This window comes from Podarcis cretensis, assembly GCF_951804945.1.
Source record: "Podarcis cretensis genome assembly, chromosome: 13".
Taxonomy (NCBI): Eukaryota; Metazoa; Chordata; class Lepidosauria; order Squamata; family Lacertidae; genus Podarcis; species Podarcis cretensis.
In genome coordinates this window covers 40,160,211-40,180,172 of record NC_137182.1, presented here as the reverse complement: position 1 = coordinate 40,180,172, position 19,962 = coordinate 40,160,211, and the positions used below count along the sequence as shown (strand labels likewise).

The following is a 19,962-nucleotide window of genomic DNA, read 5'->3' as shown; positions in this document are numbered from 1 at the left end:
TAGGAGTATTTGTTTTTTGTATTGTAAGTGGCTGTACCAGTGACACAAATTGAATCATGTAGTATTTCTCAGGTAGTTACTGGAGGAGCTTCACGTGTGGTTGAGTAGGTTAATGACTACCGTAGCATTATCCTAAGTGGGATTACCATGCCTTTGCCAGTAAATATTCTGTTAGAAGTAGGAGCTTTGGCTACAGGTTAACATAATTTCATTTTTAAAAAAATGAATTAAAACAAAAAAAAAACCAGTATATAACATAGTATCACTGATCAATGGGGTCAGGGAATGTGATCATAAGAAACCCAATGTTATTTCTTGCTGGTGTGAGTTCTGTCATGGTTTGCTTGTTTATTGCTTGTGTTATATGTATTTATTTCCCACTTTTTAATCAGACAGTTTAAAATCAGAAGTCAGATTAAGAGCAGAGAAGAGTAATTAGAATAGAAATATTAAAAATTCACTGGAGTCTTCTTCGACTGCTTGAAGGTGAAAAGGAAAGCAGCCCAGCAGATCTCAACAGGAAGGCCATTCCACCATTATGGGATAACCACTGAAGTTTTATCTCAAATACCCATCCAAGGTTCAAGAGCAGAGCATCTGAAGCTGACATATAGCCTATCCCATCCCAAAGACTTTACCTTATATCTGTCCCATCAAGACAGTTTTAATAAATACATCTTACATCAAAAGTTCAGAAGATTCACAGGCAAGGACTTTGGTGAGTCAGGGTTAGAGGGAGAAGATCCTTGTTCATAACCACCTACCTAATGTAAGGTGAAGGAGGGTCTGAAATGTGTGCAATTTTGGATCCTACTTCCTAACTGGAGCTGGCTTACATTCCTTTGAGCCTGAAACATTCAGTGATCATGGCACAGTGACGCTAGCGGAGTGCTGGGTACGCCTTAACTCTTTACATGAGTCACCCATTGGAAAGGAAGGGATCTTCCAGGGCATTCCTTTCTATCAGGACAGTAATCTCTCATTAATGCTAAAGGGATCCCGAGATGCCATCCTTTTGTACATAAAATCACAATTTTTATGTCACTGACTCCAACTTATGGGTTACTGATAGGTAATTCAACCCAGGTTTCAGCCAAACTGCACTACCAAATAGGAGAATCAGTTAACAGGTGCCTGAACCAAAATTTGGCCAGCCATTTAAAATTAATGTGTGAAATTCAGTCACACCACCTCTGCTGCTTCTGAGTCTTTGAGTCCCTATCCCCCTACTTGCCAGGCTCACAGTGCTGCAGTGACAGCAGAAACCATAACTGGTAGAATGTCTCTGGCTACACATAGCAACCCAATTCCCCCTTGGCTGCTCCCTTCCCTCCCTGTGTAAAGTACCCGACCCTCCTGTCTCTAGCCCTCCATTTCCAACTCCATGACCCTACCACCCATTGCTTCCTCAGGCCACTGCCTACTTTGTTCCCCTTCCTTTCTCTACCATGTTTCTAGATCAGGGGTTCCCAAACTGCACTTCACGGGACACACACACTTCATTCAGGTGATCCATGACATGATCTGTGGCTACTGAAGACAAGAGATGACATATCCATTGCATTAAATACTCATATTGATTTTAATTGTATTTCTTCTGTATTGTATTAAATTGTATTACAGTTTGAATTCTATAAAATTGTAATGCACAGTGTATTACAGTTGCTAAACAGGCAGAAAAACCATTAAGTGGTCCACCAAGATGCTAAGCAGTTTTCAAGCGGAGTACGGATGTGAAGTTTGGAAACCACTGTTCTAGATCACTCTCCCTATTTCTCCTTCCATGTGCCACATAAAATTCTACTCATCTTAAATGCTTGAAATTCCTTTTGAGATGTAATTTATCTTTGTTGCCCTTTCAGGTCTCAATTCCCTCTTTCTTACCCTGCCTCCAGGTTCCTCCTCCTCTTTTTTATTATTTATTAAATTGACTAGTTACTTTTTTACCATGGGAACGCAAAGTGACTTACAATATTTTAATCAAAAAACAAATACATGGTGTTATAGAACTTTGGGGGGGGGAGGGTCCCCCGGGGGTAGGAGGAAGTAAGGCTGAGATCCATCTTGGAAAGGGAGATGAAAGAGTCTCCTGCACTGCTGTGGACCATGCTGTAAAATCTGGACTCCCTTCAGGCAGACTGAAGGTGTAAATAGGCGAATAAAGCCTCTTTCTTAAAGCACAACAGTCTCCACCGTGTCTTCTGTTCTCCAAAGGGACACAGACCCCGTGTGTGTGCCTTTGGCCCTGAGTGCTCTGGCCACTGCTGGGTGGAGAGAGGGCAGGCACAGGGCTTTTGCAACAATACATTAAAATCTGCATTAAAAAAAACATCTGCGTTGAAGAAAGAAGCCATTTTCTCCACTCTGCCCCTTCATTCAGCTTCCTTGCCTTGGGGCTCCCTGTCCATTAGCTTCTCTACCTCCTCTCAGGGCCATCACAATCTTCAACCATTCCCCTGAGATGTTTTAATGAACACCAACCAACCCTCTTTTCCTCACAGAAGGTGGACCACGATCTGCTCTGAACTGTCCCAGCCAATGCATCAGCCCAGCCAATCTGTGTCCGATACGTCACCGGGCTCAACAATGTACAGGCTGTGCTGCATTAGCATTCGCGGAGTCAACAAGCGAGGCCAAATCACGTGACACTGTGGGGAGGGGGTTGTTCCGAAGCAGGTAGAGCCTTTCGGGGGTTTTTTTTGGAGTGTTTCTATTTTGCCGCTTTTTCATTTTTGCTTGGTTTTGAGGGTTTAAAATTTACGGCGAAAAGGGCGTACGATTTATTCCGCCGCCGCTGCCGCCGCCCCCTTGAGAAAGGGCGGTTATAGCTCGCCTTGGTCCCAACTGCGCAGGTGCCAAGGTGCTGCTGCTCCCATATAAGGCGAGGGAAAGGTCACCCTAGGGAGACCGCGCGGCACCTGAACATTCCGTCGAGTGAGGGGAGCCTGACCCCGCCCTCCTCCAGAGTGGTTCGGGCGAGTGGCCGCGCGCTCGTGACGCTTTAACGGTCGCCAAAGCGTCCTTTATTCCTCCCCCTCCCCTTCAACAGCTGTCGTCCCTTCGCCCGTTTCCTATGCGCGCGCGCGCCTGTTTTTTCGGAATCCTGCCCCAGTAACAGCTGAGCGCTAGAAGCTCCGCCCCCAACAACGCCAACCTACCAATCACATCTCGCCTCCACCGTATGTCCCAATCAAAACTGGCTGGAGGGCTTGTGCCGTCCCAATCTGACTCCTTTCATTGAACAGCTCTTTCCCCTATCAGCCAACCAGGACGCCGACCTCCTTGTTTGCCCTCGCCCTTCCCGAAGCCCCGCCTCCTCCAAGCCCGGCGCGGCTTCCTCGCCCCTAGGCCCGGTTCCAGACATCCGCCCGCACTCTTTTCGTATTGTCAAGGGAAGCCACGGTCCCGCCCATCGACGCCGCAGCAACCCAATGAACGCAGCGCCCTCGCGAGCGATTCGGCTCGCTCGCTCCCTTTATATTAGTGTACATGCGCTTTGTCTCACTCAGCAACACCTTGTTTCCTCACAGCTCATGCTCGGTTAACTCTCTCTCTCTCTCTCCAGAACGCCCTTACCAAGGCGCAAGCCGTACGCTACGTCTCCGCTCCGCTCTACGCATGCGGCCGTTCCTTGGCTTCGGAAAGGCGTTCGGCGCGTGTCCAGTCCGCGGCGCATGCGGCTTTCTCCCGGCTCCCTCCCACGGCTCACTGCGCGTGCGCCCTCTCCTCCGCCGCGCGCCGCCGCCTATGCGCATGCGCCCGGGCTTCTCTCTGCCTTGGTTCCGGTCTGGCTCCTGCCTTGGGCGCCATCTTGGATTTGGGGACAACTGGAGTGAGTGAGTGAGTGAGAAGGCAGAGGAGCCCGAGGAGGCGAGAGAGGGGAGGGGGGGCCGGATAGCGCCAGGCCCCCCATCCCCACAGTACTCCACATCACCGACCCCACCCTCTGCCGTAGAGAGGTAGCCCCTCCCTTCCCCCGGCCCCCCGCCCCGCAGGGCTCCCTGGACGTTGGAGGATTTCTGGGGCTCCTGGAGGACCAGCCCGCCCCCGTCCGCCCACCCCGCTCCTGACCCCCCGCCCCAGTTTCCCCGTGAGGGCGGTGGCGCGTTCCGCTTCGGAGGTGCAAGCCTGAGTCCCCTCCGCATCCATTACCTGTGGGTCCTTTATAGCTCACCCCACCTGAAATATATGACAGGGGCTGCAACGTCCCACTTAGCCCGCGTCTTCCTTCCCTTAATAGGCTTCCCAAAGAGTCGTCTGTCGGTAGGGCCTCTTGTCTGATAGAGATTTACCCTCCTCTAAATTGGGATATTCTCTCCTCTCCTCCCTCCCCCCCCCCACCGCCCTGAAGAGTCTCCGTAGAATTGGGTCTGCTGCGAGACTCCTCATTCACCTTTTCAAAGGGATGCCCCCCATCCTTCCCCTTTAAGTAGAGCCCCCTGCACGTCTTCGCTGCTGCGGATCCTTTCTTCCCTAGCCAAGCCAGAGAGAGGGAGATACTCTAGGTGCCCTATGTCTCCTACGCAGAGGCCTCGCTCGTCCAGGGGAGCCAGTGACAGTTCCCTCTAAACCCTCTTCCTTGATTGGAGGAGTTGGGGAAGAGGAGGAGGAGGAGGTCGGGGGTGTACTCCCCACCCCCAATATCCTGGAGCTGGAGCCGCAAGGGGAACAGTATCAAGGCAGCTGCCGAGACTTACAGGTGAGACCTGAACGTACTGATACAGGGGAGAGGTGAAGGGATGTGTGTTTTGGTGGTGGTGATGGGGAGGCTGGGAAGATAACAGAAGGTGAACGTTTGCAGAACAAAGAGGTTGTATGCACCAATTTTGTGGAAATCCGATTTTCTTTCTGTCTGCTTCCCCCGCCTTCCCCCAACAATCATCCCTCCTATGTTGAGAAGCACACGCCCTCCCACCCCACCCTGAACTCATTTTCTTCTTCTAAAGGCTTAATGAAGGAGTAGCAACTTGCAGCTTTCCCCTGCCACATCTGGGCCCCACTTCTCTCTTCTGAAGAAGCCAGGAGTTCTGTTCACCAGAACATGGATCCTGGGTTTCCATTCTGCCACCTCAAATCCTTGTCTTCTTTTTATTGAGAATAAAAGCTGACACCACCACCCCGATCCCTCCCAAAAACCTCCTTTGCAACCTAGCAATTGCATCTCACTATGACTGCTAGACTCATTTCTTGACTATGCAACTAAAAGCCCCTGGCTCCTAGTCCTGTTCCTCTCCATTAGGTCTTGTTCAGCTTTTAAGGAAACCTAGAGGCCTGTTGTTATGCCCTTAAATATTTGATGACAAGGTTGGGGGTGTAGGTGTTATCAAGGTAGGTTAACATGATGGACTACTGTTGGCTTCCCTAGGAATCATCATTCAGGCTGAAACTTTGTTGTAAATCTTGAGCATGCAACCAGGAGTGAATTTTGGGGAAATGGGATGATTGCCCTTGGCTTGTGGTCTGGGGTTGGATTTTAACGTAGCACGCTACCAAAAGTTTTGTATGTGTGTTTATAATGGGTTAGGAGGAAGACATGGTGAAACTGTATTTGGTTGCAGGGGTGCTTCACACAGATACTGCAGAGTAATAAGGTTTAACGTGACCACTTGGAAGGAAGGAGGATGAATGGCTTGTCCTAAATGGTGGATAGTGTTCAGTTTGACATCCTTTTAAGCTACAGGGACCACTTCACACTGGGCCTGCTCTTTTTGTATTCTGAGGGGCAACCAGAAAAAGATTTAATGTCAAAGAAACCCATATTCCACAGAGAGGAAAATAAAAATCAGCATTCAATATAACATTGTACAAAAAATATCAATTCTGTTAGTATGCAGGAGTTTCACATTTAATTCAGAGTTTTAGGTAAATTGAGCATTATTTAGTACTTGGTGGTGTGAAGGTGCTGTTAGGAGGCAGTATCTATAAACAGTGGGGTATAAGAAAACCAGGAGTGTGTTCCTTGAGCAATGGCAGTTGTCTGTTTTACTCCCCGCACCCCCGCCCACCTGTGGACCAGGATTGTTTTCAGATATCTCTCTAGAAACATGGGGGCTAGTACCTTTAAAGAAGAGGTCTTCAGCAGTCTAGATTTCTGTACATGTCTTGTCTCAGAAGATCAATTAATGAATGATGGCATGTTTATCAAGCCCATTAACACAAAGCACACAAGTTTCAAGACCTCCACTTTCATGGATTGTATTGCTGCTTGACCTGGGTCAAAAAATGGGAGTTGGGAATATTACCACCTCAAGGGATTGCACATTTCTCTGGGACGTACCAATTTAAGGTAGGAATTTAAAATGAGTCTGAGAATAAGGGGTGTTTCTTGTGGTGTGCATCCAACAATTTTCATTGTAGCTTGAACATCATTCCAGAAGGTTTCAGGAAAGGTTTTGTGTGGCATGCTTCTATCAAGGATGAGTAAGAGTCCTTGAAATCTATGTTGCTTTTGGGGCTCCTCCATCCACTGTCCTAATAGGCAGTAGTTTTATCATGCAAGATGGGGCCCAGTATCTACTTGGTTGCTTTTTGACAAAGCTTTTCCTGTGATATTTTTTTGAAGGCTCTTTCTGAAGTGCTTGGCCACCGAGATAATGGGATAAATTGCTTTTCTTTTGTTGACAGGAGCTCCTCAGACTTTTAACCCAGCTGATTCTCTCTTGTGACCAGTAACACTCTTATTTTAGTCTGTTTAGTTGGGGACAGCCTTGCAAATGAATGCCCCAAAGTTACTAATCTGTCCACATATGTTTATTCGGTCATTTCAATTATATCAAGAGCTCAAAAGAAAGGAAAAGAACCAACACTTTTTCCAGTTTCTCTGACTTACAGCACACTTCTGTGACAAGTTGGAAACATGTCCTGTTGAGTTCAGTGGGGCTTATTCCCATGTAAGTGAGGTTAGAATTGCAGCCCCATTCCTCTAATACACATGTCCATTTAAAACCCTGTTTCTGCCCCTGTTGCTAGAAAGAGCATGACTTCTCAATGAGCATTTAGGATTTTTCCTTTGCTGGATTCCCCCCACCTATGTTCTTGATTATAATACACTTACTTCCAGTAATCTAAAACAGAATCATGAGCCTCCTTTCAGCTGGACATGTCATCATGAGAGAAGTTTTATCCTGGAATATTCAGATTTTTTTTAAAAAAGATGATTATGATGGTGTAACAAAAGTGTTGCTTTGAGCCAAAGGACTGCAAACAAGCCAACCCAGACTAAGAATAAAAGCATCCTACCCCTCTTGCCCAGGCACTACTTAGGGGAGGTGAAATTGTTTCTATATTTGTGGCTGCTGATTCTGTGTTAAGAGGCTGCCTCTTTTTGCACATCTCACCACGATGTGACATAAAATAATAATTGGCAACCCTCTTTGGTCAGATAAATTTAACAGCCCAAAGTTTCTAACTTTTATCTTGTCCTTTGTCAGAGAATATGTTGTTAAGAAGAGCTGGCAAGCAGAGGAATGAATGAGAGTTCCAGTATAATGTCTGAAAGGACACATGTAGAAGCTTGAGATACGATTAGAACTTCTCTCTTTCACACACGCACACCCCACCCCCTCGACACATACAAAAGTTCCCCTTTAGACACTATGGAGGACTTGCGAAAAGTGGAAGTGCTTTCTATAACATCCAACACCAGTCTTGTTTTCTGCCTTTAGTTTTCAGTTGAATCTGGTTTGGTGAGAGTCTGTCTTATGTACGTCTCATGACTACAGGCCTTTCCATGGGCTTAACATATGTGACAGGGTATGCAAAACTAAATCACCTCAGTAGTCTGGACAAATGCAATATTTTCTTCCGGCCGGCGAAGGGCATTTGTTAAGGTAACTGAACTCCTTCCAATTCTTTCTTAAAATAGTTTTCTAATGGTTGCAGCAAAATCTCTGGAAATGGCTGCATTGTGTTCTCAAAGCATTATTTTCTGTCATGCTGTTGTGGTAGAATACAACCCCTAGGGCTTGCTTCTGAGTTACCCACAGGTTACTCAGTAAGCTCTGTATTCTTCCAGCACAGAAGGAATTGGTAGTGCGGAGGAGAAGACCCCCTGGAATGAAAGCATTCTAGAACCTCTGAAAGGAAAGAGGCCAGGACAGGGTATTTCATAATATTTAGGAAAGAGACTTTAAGGCTGGAGTCCATTTACCTGGAGTAAGCCCCATTGAATTCAGAAGGGCTTAGGTCTAAGTAGGCGTGTAGGATGGCACTGTATGATTTGTAACCCTGTATACTTAATTGAGATGAACCCCATTGAGCACTGTAGGAGTTGCTTCTGTGTAAACATTCAAAGGATTGTGCTGCCTGGGAAGCAAGGACTAGGAAGCAGTAACAGAACAGAGATGTGCTTCTGTGGACCCAGGATGCTGTAGCTTTGCTGAAGCTAAGCAGGTCTGGGCCTGGTTAGTTCCTGGATGGCAAGAGTGCCTGGGGACTTGAGTTCCATGATGGAAAAAAGACAGGATATACATCTATTAAATATAGAAATTGCTGCCATAATTTTTAATAAGCACTTTATAATCCTTGTAGTTGCAGTGCAAAGCCAGCAAATATGAAGAGGGCAGCAACAGGTGAAGGGCAGCTCTTCTGCTGTTTTGTGGCTGGAGCTTTAAAGCGTTTCCTAGGTTTCTATCAAGAGGGTATCCAAATGGGCCACGTGTGAATATTTTGGAGGCTTAAGTAAGGAGAAGGGATCAGAAGCCCTTTGTGGAGGTGCAGCGGCCTCCCTTGAGTAAGTTCAACAAACTGGACCAGAGTTTGTCCTTTCTTTCATTCTGTGATAGTATTTCATTGCTCATTGGTGGTATTTGGCACAAGGTGCTGTCTAAAAGCATTTACTGGGCCAGTGAAGAAAGAAAGAAAACCCACAACTTGCTTCTCTGCCACTACCACAAAGGACAGTGGCTAACATTTGGAGATTGGGAGCAGTCCAGACGTTGTGGCTTCCAGTGTTGCAGGCAGGTGATCTTTAGGCCTCTTGATTTTGGGTGTGTGGAAAGATCCACATGTGCCACAACTGTGGCACTATCCCGCTTTCAAATACTTAAAGCCCACCTGTGGTACTGGATAATTCTGCCCCCTTCCTCTCTAGGTTCAGATGGCTCTTCCTTGCAACCATATCCCCACCGCTGATGATGTTTTGCAATAGGGAGAACCTGATGGAGTTTATATCTTCTTCACTTTTTAATGGGACTTCAGCAGCCTAATGCTACCGTCTCCTAGTGTATCTGTTTTCACCTGCAATTTAATGACTTTATGTTTGTGGAAAGTCTGCCTTAGGATTTTACATTTCACTGTTGCCAAGTGTCTGCTGTCATAAGTTACCTAGCTTTAATTGCCAAGTTAGGCCTGAGGCCTCCTGACCACTTCTCTTAAGACTTTCCCCTAACCAGCTTTCACTGTATATTGTTTCACTGATTAAACCCAGAATAATCAGGCTGTTCTTTTAGTTCTTCTGTTTACTTTAATCTCTGTATCTTAAAGAATGCAGTGTAAACAGCTCAATGCTTGATATATTTCAGGTGGTAAAATAGAGTAGAAGCAACCTCACCAATTTTGGCTTTCCAAGCACACATAACAATCCCAGCAGCTTTTGAGGAAAAACCCTTATTAGTAGATGGGGTACAGTGGCAATCACTTGGGGTGGACATTGGTATACTAGGTAATGCATTTTTGTTCCTTTTTCCTGCATAGTTGAGCCCATCATTGTCAACCTACTTAGCATGTTGGCATCCCCAGCTAAATAAATAAGCTTGTTGCTACTCCCTGTCAGAAATCTGGTACCCCTCTTTGCCATCCAGGCCTATGAGGTGCATTTTCTTCAGGAGATCCTCAAGTTACATCCTCAGTTTGTGAAAACAAACAGAAGAATTCAGGATCACTATCTGCAGTTCTCTAAATTGTAGTAGCTGGAAAGCCATTAAGGTCAAGGGTCCATCTCCCAGCCTTTGGATAGACACTTAACTTTTTCCAACATGTCCGTCCACCCACCCTTGGCAAATGTCATTCTGGGTAGCGTGTTCTGCAAGCAGATTGTTGAAACTGGCAGCAGGTCCTGTGTCAGAGCTTCCTGACTAATTTTCATAACTCACTGTAGCTGGATTGAGCAAGTGAGCCAAAGCACATGCTATAGAAAAAGCAAGGTGTATTGTTTGTCCTGGGTGGTTAACTCCTTTCCAAATGTGCTTATCCGGTACAGCAGGGATGAGGAACCTTTTTTAGCCCAATGGCTGCTTTCCCTTCTAGGCAGCCTTCTGAGGGTCACATGCTGGTGGTGCACAGGGACGGAGGCAAAAGCGGGCAGAACAACCTTTGAACAGTAGGTTAGTTTCTACGAAAAACTCACACTCCCCTTTCTCTTTCTGCCATCCAGGCAAGCAAGAGGCATTATCAGAATTCAAAGACACCTTCTAGCCGGGCAGAAACACACAGGCAGTCAAGCAGGGCCAGTGAGAGCTGTTGCCTGGGGAGAGGGGAATGCCTGGGGAAAGTTCTGAGGGCCAGATAGAGAGGCCTGAGGGGCCTGAGGTTCCCCACCCCTGTGTTACACTCTGCAGTTGAGAAGAAATCCTTAAGCCTGCCTTCAGGAGTGCTCTTAACCCTCTAGCACAGGTCCTTTTTAATAGTTATATTACAATAATTAAAGATTATATATTCTTTTTGTGTTTATTGGAAGTGTCTTGTGCCATGAGAACTACTGGAAAAGTGGCATAGAAGTATGCTGGCAAATGGTAACTGCTGCTTTCTGTGTCTAATTGCAGCCTCCCAAAGCTTCAGCGGAAGCAGCAAGATCTTGCACGACTCTTTAAGAGTCACAGGCCTATAAACTGGTTCCACTTTTAGTCTGCACATCTTGGGTCAAGTGTGACATCCAGACCTGCTGATGATGACCTGAAAGCAGGTCTACTGTTCCATGTTGGGTGAGAGCCTGATCTACTTTTGCAGATCCTTTTTGCAGACGATACAGCTTATGCTGCAGGGGGCATTTCTTTCTGTGTAAGGAGTAGCCGTAGATGACTTCTCTGAATTCCTTGTATAACCCTGTTCCGTTGACTTTAGCCTGGAACTGAAAACCAAACTTGAGAGGTTAAATTCTGTGCACTGCTTAGTGAAGTGAGGTACAGCAGAAGGATGCCTTCCCACCCGCATTACTGCTGCCAGGCTGGCCTTGTGATTTGCCTTTTTGCTTTGGATTGTTCCCTGGGAAGCAACTGAACAATGCAAGGATTTCCTCTCGCTGACATGGCCTGCCTGCAGGCTCTTGATTTCCTTGTTTTTCTGTTCATTGGGTGGAGGAGGGAATTGGTTCAATGAGCTCTGCCCATCCCAGAAGGTGAAGAGGTACCCCAAGAAACTTGTTTTGGCAAACGGAGTTTAGATGCAGGTTGGCGCCCCTCAAAAGGCAAAGGCCATGGGCCTTGTTTTTCTAATGTTCATCTAGCCAGCCTGGCCTGACCCATTCCCATAGGCAAAGACTCCAGGGGGTTACATCCAGCTGACTAATGTCAAGGGCAAGGAATGGATCCACAGTCCAGACATACAAGATGTTTTAGCCTATATGAATACCCTGCTGGTTCATTCAGCTGATGGAGGCCTGCAAAGGATCACTGTGGAGTTTTGCAGCCTTCAGAGGTGCTATGGGGGGGGGGGAGTAGCTGGTGCCAACTTTTACAGACCTCTTTCTTGCCTTTTGTGTTGAGCAAAGATGAAGAGTGCCCAGCCTGCCAGGGTGTGATTAGCAATAAGGTCAGAATAGTGGCTTATACCTGCATTAAGCATAGACTCCAAAATAGTGAGGTTCCCCCTCTGGAAAGCAGGGTAACCATGTTGGGAGTGTCTTTCTTGGGCCAGGGTGGGAAGCAGCATGGCAGTCCACTGCAAGCGGCAAACACATTCTCCTGCTGAAGGATCTCTTCCGGGGAATTTAGGTTGGTATGTCTGGAAATTTGAGTTGTTTGATGTAGGGTTCAGAGCTAAAGTCTAGGCTGCCTGGATTTGTCTCTGATCTCTTATAGAAGCTTCAGCCTCTTGTACGCTATATAATGCCACATCAAAGAAGTATGGGTCATCTTGCCATAGAATTGATTGATTGATTTAGAGCACTTGTACCCCACTCTTCAACCTAAAAGTTACCTGGAGTGGCTTGCATACAATAGCTTGCAAGACAGCCCCTGCCTGCAGGCTTACAATCTGAAATGTATTTCTGCTCTTTCCTCCCCTTTTTTTTACTTCTATGCCACCTGCATCTTTTAGTCTTAAATACCTTGATTAAAATAAACTCCATAGATGTACCAATTGGGGCAGTGTGTTGCAGGTAAAACATTTCAACGTAGTGACATGCAACTGTTTCATATGTGGATGGTTAGCTTTTAACATAAAATTGTATGATGGAGGTGACATTTTCCCAGTGGTGAACAGCTCTGAGCACCTCTTTGAGGACTAATAAGGAGTAAGCAACTTCTGTACTGTCCATGCTTCCTGTGTACAGGGTTATTGGTCTCTGGGCCCAGTTCAGGATGATCACATTAGTGAGCCCTAAAAAGCTCAGGCCCCAAATATCTGAAAGACTGCCTCCACCCCTTCCAAAGTTGTTGGGTGTTAAGATCGACTGAGGGGGCTCCCTTGGTATCCTCATCCTCAGAAGTGTGGGGAAGAGTGGCCCAGGAGAGGCCTTTCTTTGTTGTTGTTGTTGTTTAGTCGTTTAGTCGTGTCCGACTCTTCGTGACCCCATGGACCAGAGAACGCCAGGCACTCCTGTCCTCCACTGCCCCCCGCAGCTTGGTCAGACTCATGCTGGTAACCTCGAAAACACTGTCCAACCATCTCGTCCTCTGTCGCCCCCGACGAGATGGTTGGACAGTGTTTTCGAGGTTACCAGCATGAGTCTGACCAAGCGGCAGCCTCTAAATTGTGGGACACCCTCCCCACAGAGTAGTGTGCAACATCTTCATTGGACAGCTTTCACTGTATGTAAAAGACACACCTCTTTGCCCTGGCCTTTGTTTTTTGGGGACTGAACTTTTGTTGGATTTATACTGTTTTGTTCCATTCAGAGAGGATTTACTACATTATTATCATTGCAATGGTCTTAACTTATAACCGTATATTATAATATTGTAACCCACCCTGGAACCTGTTGGAGAAGGGCAGGTATAAAATCTTAGAAAGAAAGAAATTACCTAGTCCACTTCTCCTGTACCAAGCCCAGTAAAATCTCAGGCAAGCCTCTCAAAAGTCTCATTTGCTACATTTCCCATAATTCCCTTCAGCCCCTCACAACTGACTGACCTCAGTTTACCCAAGTGGGGAACCTGTGGCCTTCAAGATGGTGGTGGACTATTTAACTTGCATTATTTCTAACCATTGGCTTATTCTGATAGGGGTTTGAATGCCAACAACCTCTGGAGGTCCATGTGTTCTCCATCCATCCCTGCTCTAGAAAAACTTGTTAAGGAAAGCAGCACAATATAGCCAAATCACAAAAGCAACCTTGGAAGGGTTGGACTTGATTATTTCTTTTTGGTTTTGTTTATACATCCTTGGGAGTACTTGCCACCGAAGAAGTAGTTTTTAAAGAAGATCTTATTAATTTCTTCCTCCTCCCTAACTTGACTGTCATCAAGAGCAGAAGGGAAACTAAAGCAAGAAAGAAGTTTATTAAGCTGAGGCAATTCTTTGTGAGAATGTGGCTGCTGTACATCCAGGTCTTTGCCCACTGCAGGGGGGAGGTGGCACTGCGCATGCAAGTCCGTGGAGCTGGAGCATGTTCAGTCCTTCCACACTGAAGAGGGAAAACCCAGCAAGAACCTTCATCCTGTCATAGAAGGAGCAAGTCATGGAGGTTATTTTAGTTGGGAAAGCAGCAGGGACAAGTGTGCTCTGAGTCAGAGTGTATTGTATCTCAGGGAGATACTCCTGAGTTTTCTTAGAAAGAATTGGAGCCTGTAATTTATTTTATGAAAGAAATTTGCTTGCCAGGGTATATTGTTGTGGTTAGAGCAGAAAAGTTGGAAAACTTAGTGATAAGCAAAGTTTCGGGTGCATGCAGTTCCCCAATTCAGTACATTTTCAGTTCCCAATTGAATGCTGCTGCTAGTGCAGCAGGAGCACAACATGAAGAAGAGAAACAGTTATATCTTCTCTGATCTCTATGGAGTCTTACCCCAATTGCTGGCATTGGTTCCCCCCCTTCCAAATTCTTCTCCTTGATTACCATTCTACACCACTTCTCTTATTTTTGTGGGTGGGAACTTGCGACTCCTGGATTCTCTTTTGAAGGATGTCCTGTATGAGCAGTGACTAGATTGGATGCAGCTGTGGAAGATTCCCCATCCTGGCTGATTTAGCAAAAGAATGGGCCTTTTGTAGGGAGTCTGATATATTTTTATAACCTGCCTTTCTTCCACTAAGGAACTCAAGGCAACCTACATGAGGTCCTTAAATGCCCCTCCCCCGGTCCAGTCCCCTCACTGATCAGGCCTAGATATGTTTAGCTTCAGGAAAGTAGCCTCATTGTGTGTCCTATCAGACCATGTCTTACCCTTGGTGAGCGCTTGCTAACCTCTGTTTCCCCACCTTAGGAGAAGGGCAAAGGTGAAGCCCAGCCTCCTCCACGGCCGCCATGCCGTCTAATGCCCGGGCTGGCAGCTTGAAGGACCCTGAGGTGGCTGAACTGTTCTTCAAGGATGACCCCGAGAAGCTCTTTGTTGACCTGCGGGAGATTGGTCATGGCAGCTTCGGAGCAGTCTACTTTGTGAGTGTTGAAGGAGTGGGGTGGGGTGATATTGCTGGAATTGAACACACCCCTCTAGGCTCACTTAAAGCATGTCCTCCAGATCCTTCTTACTCATTAGCATCACACCTCTTTGCCCTCCTTGTAGAGAAGATTATTAGTTATAACCTCTGCATGTATGCCCCAGGTTCGGAAACAGTATGCTCCTGAATTTCAGCTGCTGGGGAACAACAACTGGAGAGGGCTGTTGCCTCTCCCCCCAACCCCTTATGGGCTAGTTGACCACTGTGGGCAACAGGATCTGGAGTGAATTGACTCTTGGTCAGATTCATCCAGGCTTCCTTTCTCGTTCTTATGAAATGGGTTCCTGTTACTCCCAACATGCCTCTGACTGGTGGACATCTCTGAGTGTGAGAATGCCCTCTTGATCTGCATTACTTTTTCCAGACAGAGAAGCCAGCCTCTACTCAGCCCTCTGAATCGACTCCCTCTGAATCTGGCCATCCCTCCCCCCCCAACAGCTTCCTGACACTCTGTTCCTTCCACAGGCCCGAGACATACGTAACAATGAAGTGGTGGCCATCAAGAAAATGTCCTACAGTGGGAAGCAGTCTAACGAGGTTTGTGCTTCACCCCTCTTCTGACAACACTAGTCGCAGCTGGCCTGCCAGCGGACCTTGGTGATTAAGTTCCCTAGGTCTCTAGACCGACTGAGAGTGCCCTGGGTCCATTGGGCTCTGTCCCATTCTCTCCTTCATCTGGAATTCAGGCTTCTCCATGCTCAGGCCCCCTTTGTCTATCTTTCAGAAATGGCAGGATATTATCAAAGAGGTGAAGTTTCTGCAAAAGCTGCGGCACCCAAACACCATTGAATACAAGGGCTGCTATCTACGGGAACATACAGCATGGGTAAGATGAGAGGGGAAGCTGCTCACATTAACCTTTTGGGCTCCAGGAAGATTTTCTGATCTTTGAATGATGGAGGTTTTGGATGGGTGCAGGAGGGGTCTGAGTAGTGGTCGGGTTTCTTCTTAGGTTAAAGAGCAAGTATGGATCTTACAAAACAGAGAGAGAGATTTTTAAAAAGCAAAATTCATTCATGGAAGTGATGGCTACATGATGTGGTTGTGGCTGCTGCTTTAAGATGGCTTTAGAAGGGGGGTCAGAGCTAGGCAAATGCATGGAGGGATAAGACTATCTGTGGTTGTTAACCATGATAGCTAAATGGAACCTCCATGTGTAGAAGCAGTATACCTCTGAATACAAGTTGACAGGAGGGCAACAGGATGGGAGGGCAGTTGCCTTCTGACCTGCTTATGGGTTTCCTGAAGGCATCTTGTTGGCTACTGTGGGGAACAGGATGCTGGACTAAATGGACCTTTGGTCTGATTTAGCAGGGACTCTTCCTATGTTCTTAAGTGAATCGGAAGTCCCAGGTATGTAAAGGTTTTGGGGACTGGTTGGCAGGTGGGGTTCAGAGGAATGTTCTGCCCTGAGCTAACTTCATTCCCTGCCTTCTTACCCCATCAGCTGGTGATGGAGTACTGCTTGGGCTCTGCCTCGGACTTGCTGGAAGGTGAGTACCCAAGACCATGTGAGATGGGTAGATATTCTGTATCCCTTTTTCCTACACTTATATGTGATGCTCTCTCCTCCCTCCCATGTTTCCTAGTGCACAAGAAACCGCTGCAGGAAGTAGAGATTGCAGCCATAACACACGGTGCCCTGCAGGGGCTTGCATACCTGCATTCGCACAACATGATCCACAGGTGAGATGAGCAGTCCTGCCCTGTGTGCCCACATCTTCCCATGCTGTTTTTAGGCATAGTCCACAGGAGCCTGGATGGCAGAATGGCCATGTCCCATCTTACCATGAGGGTGCAGTCCTTATGGACCCTTCTGATTTTAAATTGAATTATTTGCTACTTTTAACTGCCACATCGAGGCCTATTTGCATTTGATTCATGCAAGCGATTCCTGTGGGGTTTTCAGCACAGAGACAGACAATAAACTTAATGTATGAACTGAATGCAAACTTCAGAGAAAGCTGCTTGAAACCTGCATTGTAAGGGCATAATATGACCTTGAAGCTGCTGCGCCATAAAATCTGTATATTTCCTCCCTTCCTCCCACTTTACATCTCGAGAAATCGTGGCAAATGGCAGCTTTTGGTTTAAAACTGCAAGGTCAGACAGTCTGGCTGTGTTCATATATAATGGTAAGCCATGCTTTGATTTAACTAAGATTTATTCAACAAACCATGGGTTATCTTTCAGGCAGGCAAATAAGCCAAGAGCTTCTTTCTCCAAAACTTGCTTTGTTTTCCAGCTGTTCTTACCTCCTGCCTCCATAGTTTGACCACTCCACCCTCAATGCTCACTAGACAACCCATGGTTAAGCAAGGAGATAACACCAAACCATAATTAGCCATGGTTTCACATCATGGTTTGTTGCCAGAAAACAAGCTATCGTTAGTCTGCTGGTGTGGGTTTGGATACCACATTTGGCTAAACAATGAAAGGCTTAGTGCTGTTTGCAAGCCAGGTCTCTGTGGCTTGAGTTTCTCTATATCCTAACTTGTATATTTAGTTGCTCATGCTCTTTGCATGATCCACAGGCAGGATGACAAAGCCCCCACAGTATAATTTGCAAGCCGTTGTTTATTGGGTTCTAGCACATGTCAGGGTCCACATGAATACGTTGGCATGTGTTGAGAGAGTGGGACCATGCATACCATCAGGCCCCTCTGCCACATATCTAATGCCCCATCCTTGCACACATTTATTTATTGCATTTACAGCCCACTTTTCCTCCAAGGCACTCAAGGTGGCATAGATGGTTGTCCCTCTCCCCATGTTATCCTCATAAGAACCCTCAGAAGGTAGGTTAGGCTGAGAGACAGTGACTGGTCCAAAGTCACCTAGCGAGTGGTATGCCTGAATGAGGATTTTACACCTATTCTCCCTGGTCCTGGTCCAATACTCGTAACCACAAAACCCCTCTTGCTCTGCTTTAGGACTGAAGCAGAAAGCCTTCTGTTTACACGTAGGCCCCCCTCTATGACTTAGAACTATGTGTGATCTGGTTATAATTGTGTAAGAAGTTGGCCACTTGAATAAGGCTAAGCAGTTCACCCTAACCATCTCCATCTATCCCCCCCCCCCAGCATGCAGTTCTCAGTGCACACATCTCCTGCCACAATTCCATCCTCCTGCTCCCCCCCCCCCCCGCTTCTCACACTTGTTTTCCCTCTCTGCCCACCTTCCAGTCCATGGTTATCTCTTCTCCCACATGCAGTTCTTAACCACTAAGCTTTGCCTTTTCCAGAGATGTGAAAGCTGGGAATATCCTGCTGACTGAGCCAGGACAAGTGAAACTGGGGGACTTTGGCTCGGCCTCCATCATTGCTCCCGCTAACTCCTTTGTTGGCACCCCATACTGGTAAGAGAGCAAGAATTGGGTGTTTGTGTGACCCGGGAGACAAGCGGGAAGATCTGTGGCAAGAAGCAATTGTAGGCTCGCCCTTCATTAGGAGAATAGTGTTTGCGTGAAAATATGGCAGGGCAAATTGGGAGTGAGGTTCGATGTGCGCGAACTTGGTTCCTAGAAAAGCAAAGAGAATTTAGTGGATTTGATAGGGCCTGCATTTTCTGGAGGGAAGAGTTGGAGATGTTGAGAAGTAGAAAAGCAAAGTGGTACTGCGTGGAAGCAGAGGGTTGCCCTTTTCTGCAGATAAAATGCCGTATATCGGGGTGGCTCTGTAGATGTTGTTGCTCTCCAGCTCCCATCATACCTGACCGTTGACCTGGCTGGCTGGTGCCAATGGGAGTTGTAGCCCCATGACATTTGGGGACATTACATTCATTACCACCCCAGCTATAGATTCTTAACAAGCTGTGAATCATGATCTCAGGCCACTGTGAACTGTGCTCTTTCCAGGATGGCTCCCGAGGTGATCCTAGCCATGGACGAGGGGCAGTACGACGGCAAGGTGGATGTCTGGTCACTTGGCATCACGTGCATCGAACTTGGTATGGGATGTGCTCTTAGGAATAGAGAAGGTGGTGTGTTCCAAGAACCTCCTTGCCCTGGCAAGCTTAGAGCTGCCAGAGTTCTTAAGGTGGGGGAGGCAGGAGAGGAAATGTCTTGGGGGAAAGTGAAATGTCGCTGTTAACATCAGTGTCCCTTTATCCCCAGCGGAGCGCAAACCACCCCTCTTTAACATGAATGCTATGAGTGCCTTATACCACATCGCCCAGAATGATTCTCCGCTGCTCCAGTCCAGTCACTGGTAAGAAAGGCCCTCAATTCATGTGTTTATGAAAACGAAGGGCGTTCTAGGACCTTGGAAATAGGGATTGATGGGTTTAGAGCTGGGACCGGTGACAGAAGCTGAGGTTGGAGTTGGAAAGAAGGCAGGCCTCCTGGATTGCTCTTTCTTTACTTCTTTCAGGTCTGAATATTTCCGGAACTTTGTGGATTCGTGCCTGCAGAAGATCCCCCAGGACCGCCCAACCTCTGATGTGCTGCTCAAGGTACTGCTCAGCTCAGCTGCACCCTGAATAGGGGCCTTTTGTCTCCTCTACCCATAGTCCACTTATGTCTCTGAAACTTTGGTCACAACACAGCCCTGTCTGTGGGACAGTGAAAGTGAGGCTGAGGGAAGAAGAAGAAAGCTGTTTTTCTATTAGAAATTTCATTGAGAGGAAAACAGATGCCGGGGACTGCCAAGACGGGAAATTAGCTAGGTAACATGGGGCGGGGGGTGTAGGTGGGGAGTTGCCACGTGGGATCAACCTTCATAAGTAACTCCCTTCAACATTGTTCCCCGGGAAACAACTATACAAATCTTCCGTTTTGTTTTTCATTGTTAAAAAGATGCTCCACCTGTGAAAAATAATGTTTGATTCACCTCCCAGACAAGTTGAGAGTGCACTGTGTAGATTAGTTTGAGTCGTTAGTGGAACAGAATTAATCCAGTTAAAGTGGATTTGTGAAAAACTTGCTCTGGAGAACCATTTTCAACCAACCTCATGCTCATTCTTCCCCAGCATCGCTTCCTCTTGAGGGAACGTCCCCAGACAGTTATCATGGACCTGATCCAGCGAACCAAGGATGCTGTGCGGGAGCTGGACAACCTGCAGTACCGCAAGATGAAGAAAATCCTTTTCCAGGAGGCACAGAATGGCCCAAATGCAGAGGCACCAGAAGAGGAGGAGGTTAGTGGTTCT

At 46.9% G+C, this 19,962-nt stretch overlaps 1 protein-coding gene across 2 annotated transcripts in view; it reads left to right on the top strand.

Annotated features, from left to right (window-relative positions):
* Positions 1 to 2,595: 2,595 nt before the first annotated feature.
* TAOK2 (TAO kinase 2) overlaps positions 2,596 to 19,962 on the top strand; it is a 39,709-nt gene continuing 22,342 nt past the window's right edge. The window contains exons 1-12 of one of the 2 annotated variants that reach the window (XM_079951076.1): positions 2,596 to 2,676; positions 3,566 to 4,699; positions 14,580 to 14,752; positions 15,280 to 15,351; positions 15,539 to 15,640; positions 16,262 to 16,307; positions 16,404 to 16,500; positions 18,059 to 18,172; positions 18,671 to 18,762; positions 18,929 to 19,022; positions 19,185 to 19,266; positions 19,783 to 19,950. In XM_079951076.1, the coding sequence (XP_079807202.1) occupies positions 14,621 to 14,752; positions 15,280 to 15,351; positions 15,539 to 15,640; positions 16,262 to 16,307; positions 16,404 to 16,500; positions 18,059 to 18,172; positions 18,671 to 18,762; positions 18,929 to 19,022; positions 19,185 to 19,266; positions 19,783 to 19,950 (999 nt within the window). In that variant the 5' untranslated portion in view covers positions 2,596 to 2,676; positions 3,566 to 4,699; positions 14,580 to 14,620. Of the gene's footprint in view, positions 2,677 to 2,813; positions 4,700 to 14,579; positions 14,753 to 15,279; positions 15,352 to 15,538; positions 15,641 to 16,261; positions 16,308 to 16,403; positions 16,501 to 18,058; positions 18,173 to 18,670; positions 18,763 to 18,928; positions 19,023 to 19,184; positions 19,267 to 19,782; positions 19,951 to 19,962 lie in introns of those variants that run through there. The other variant, XM_079951077.1, reaches the window with a different exon arrangement.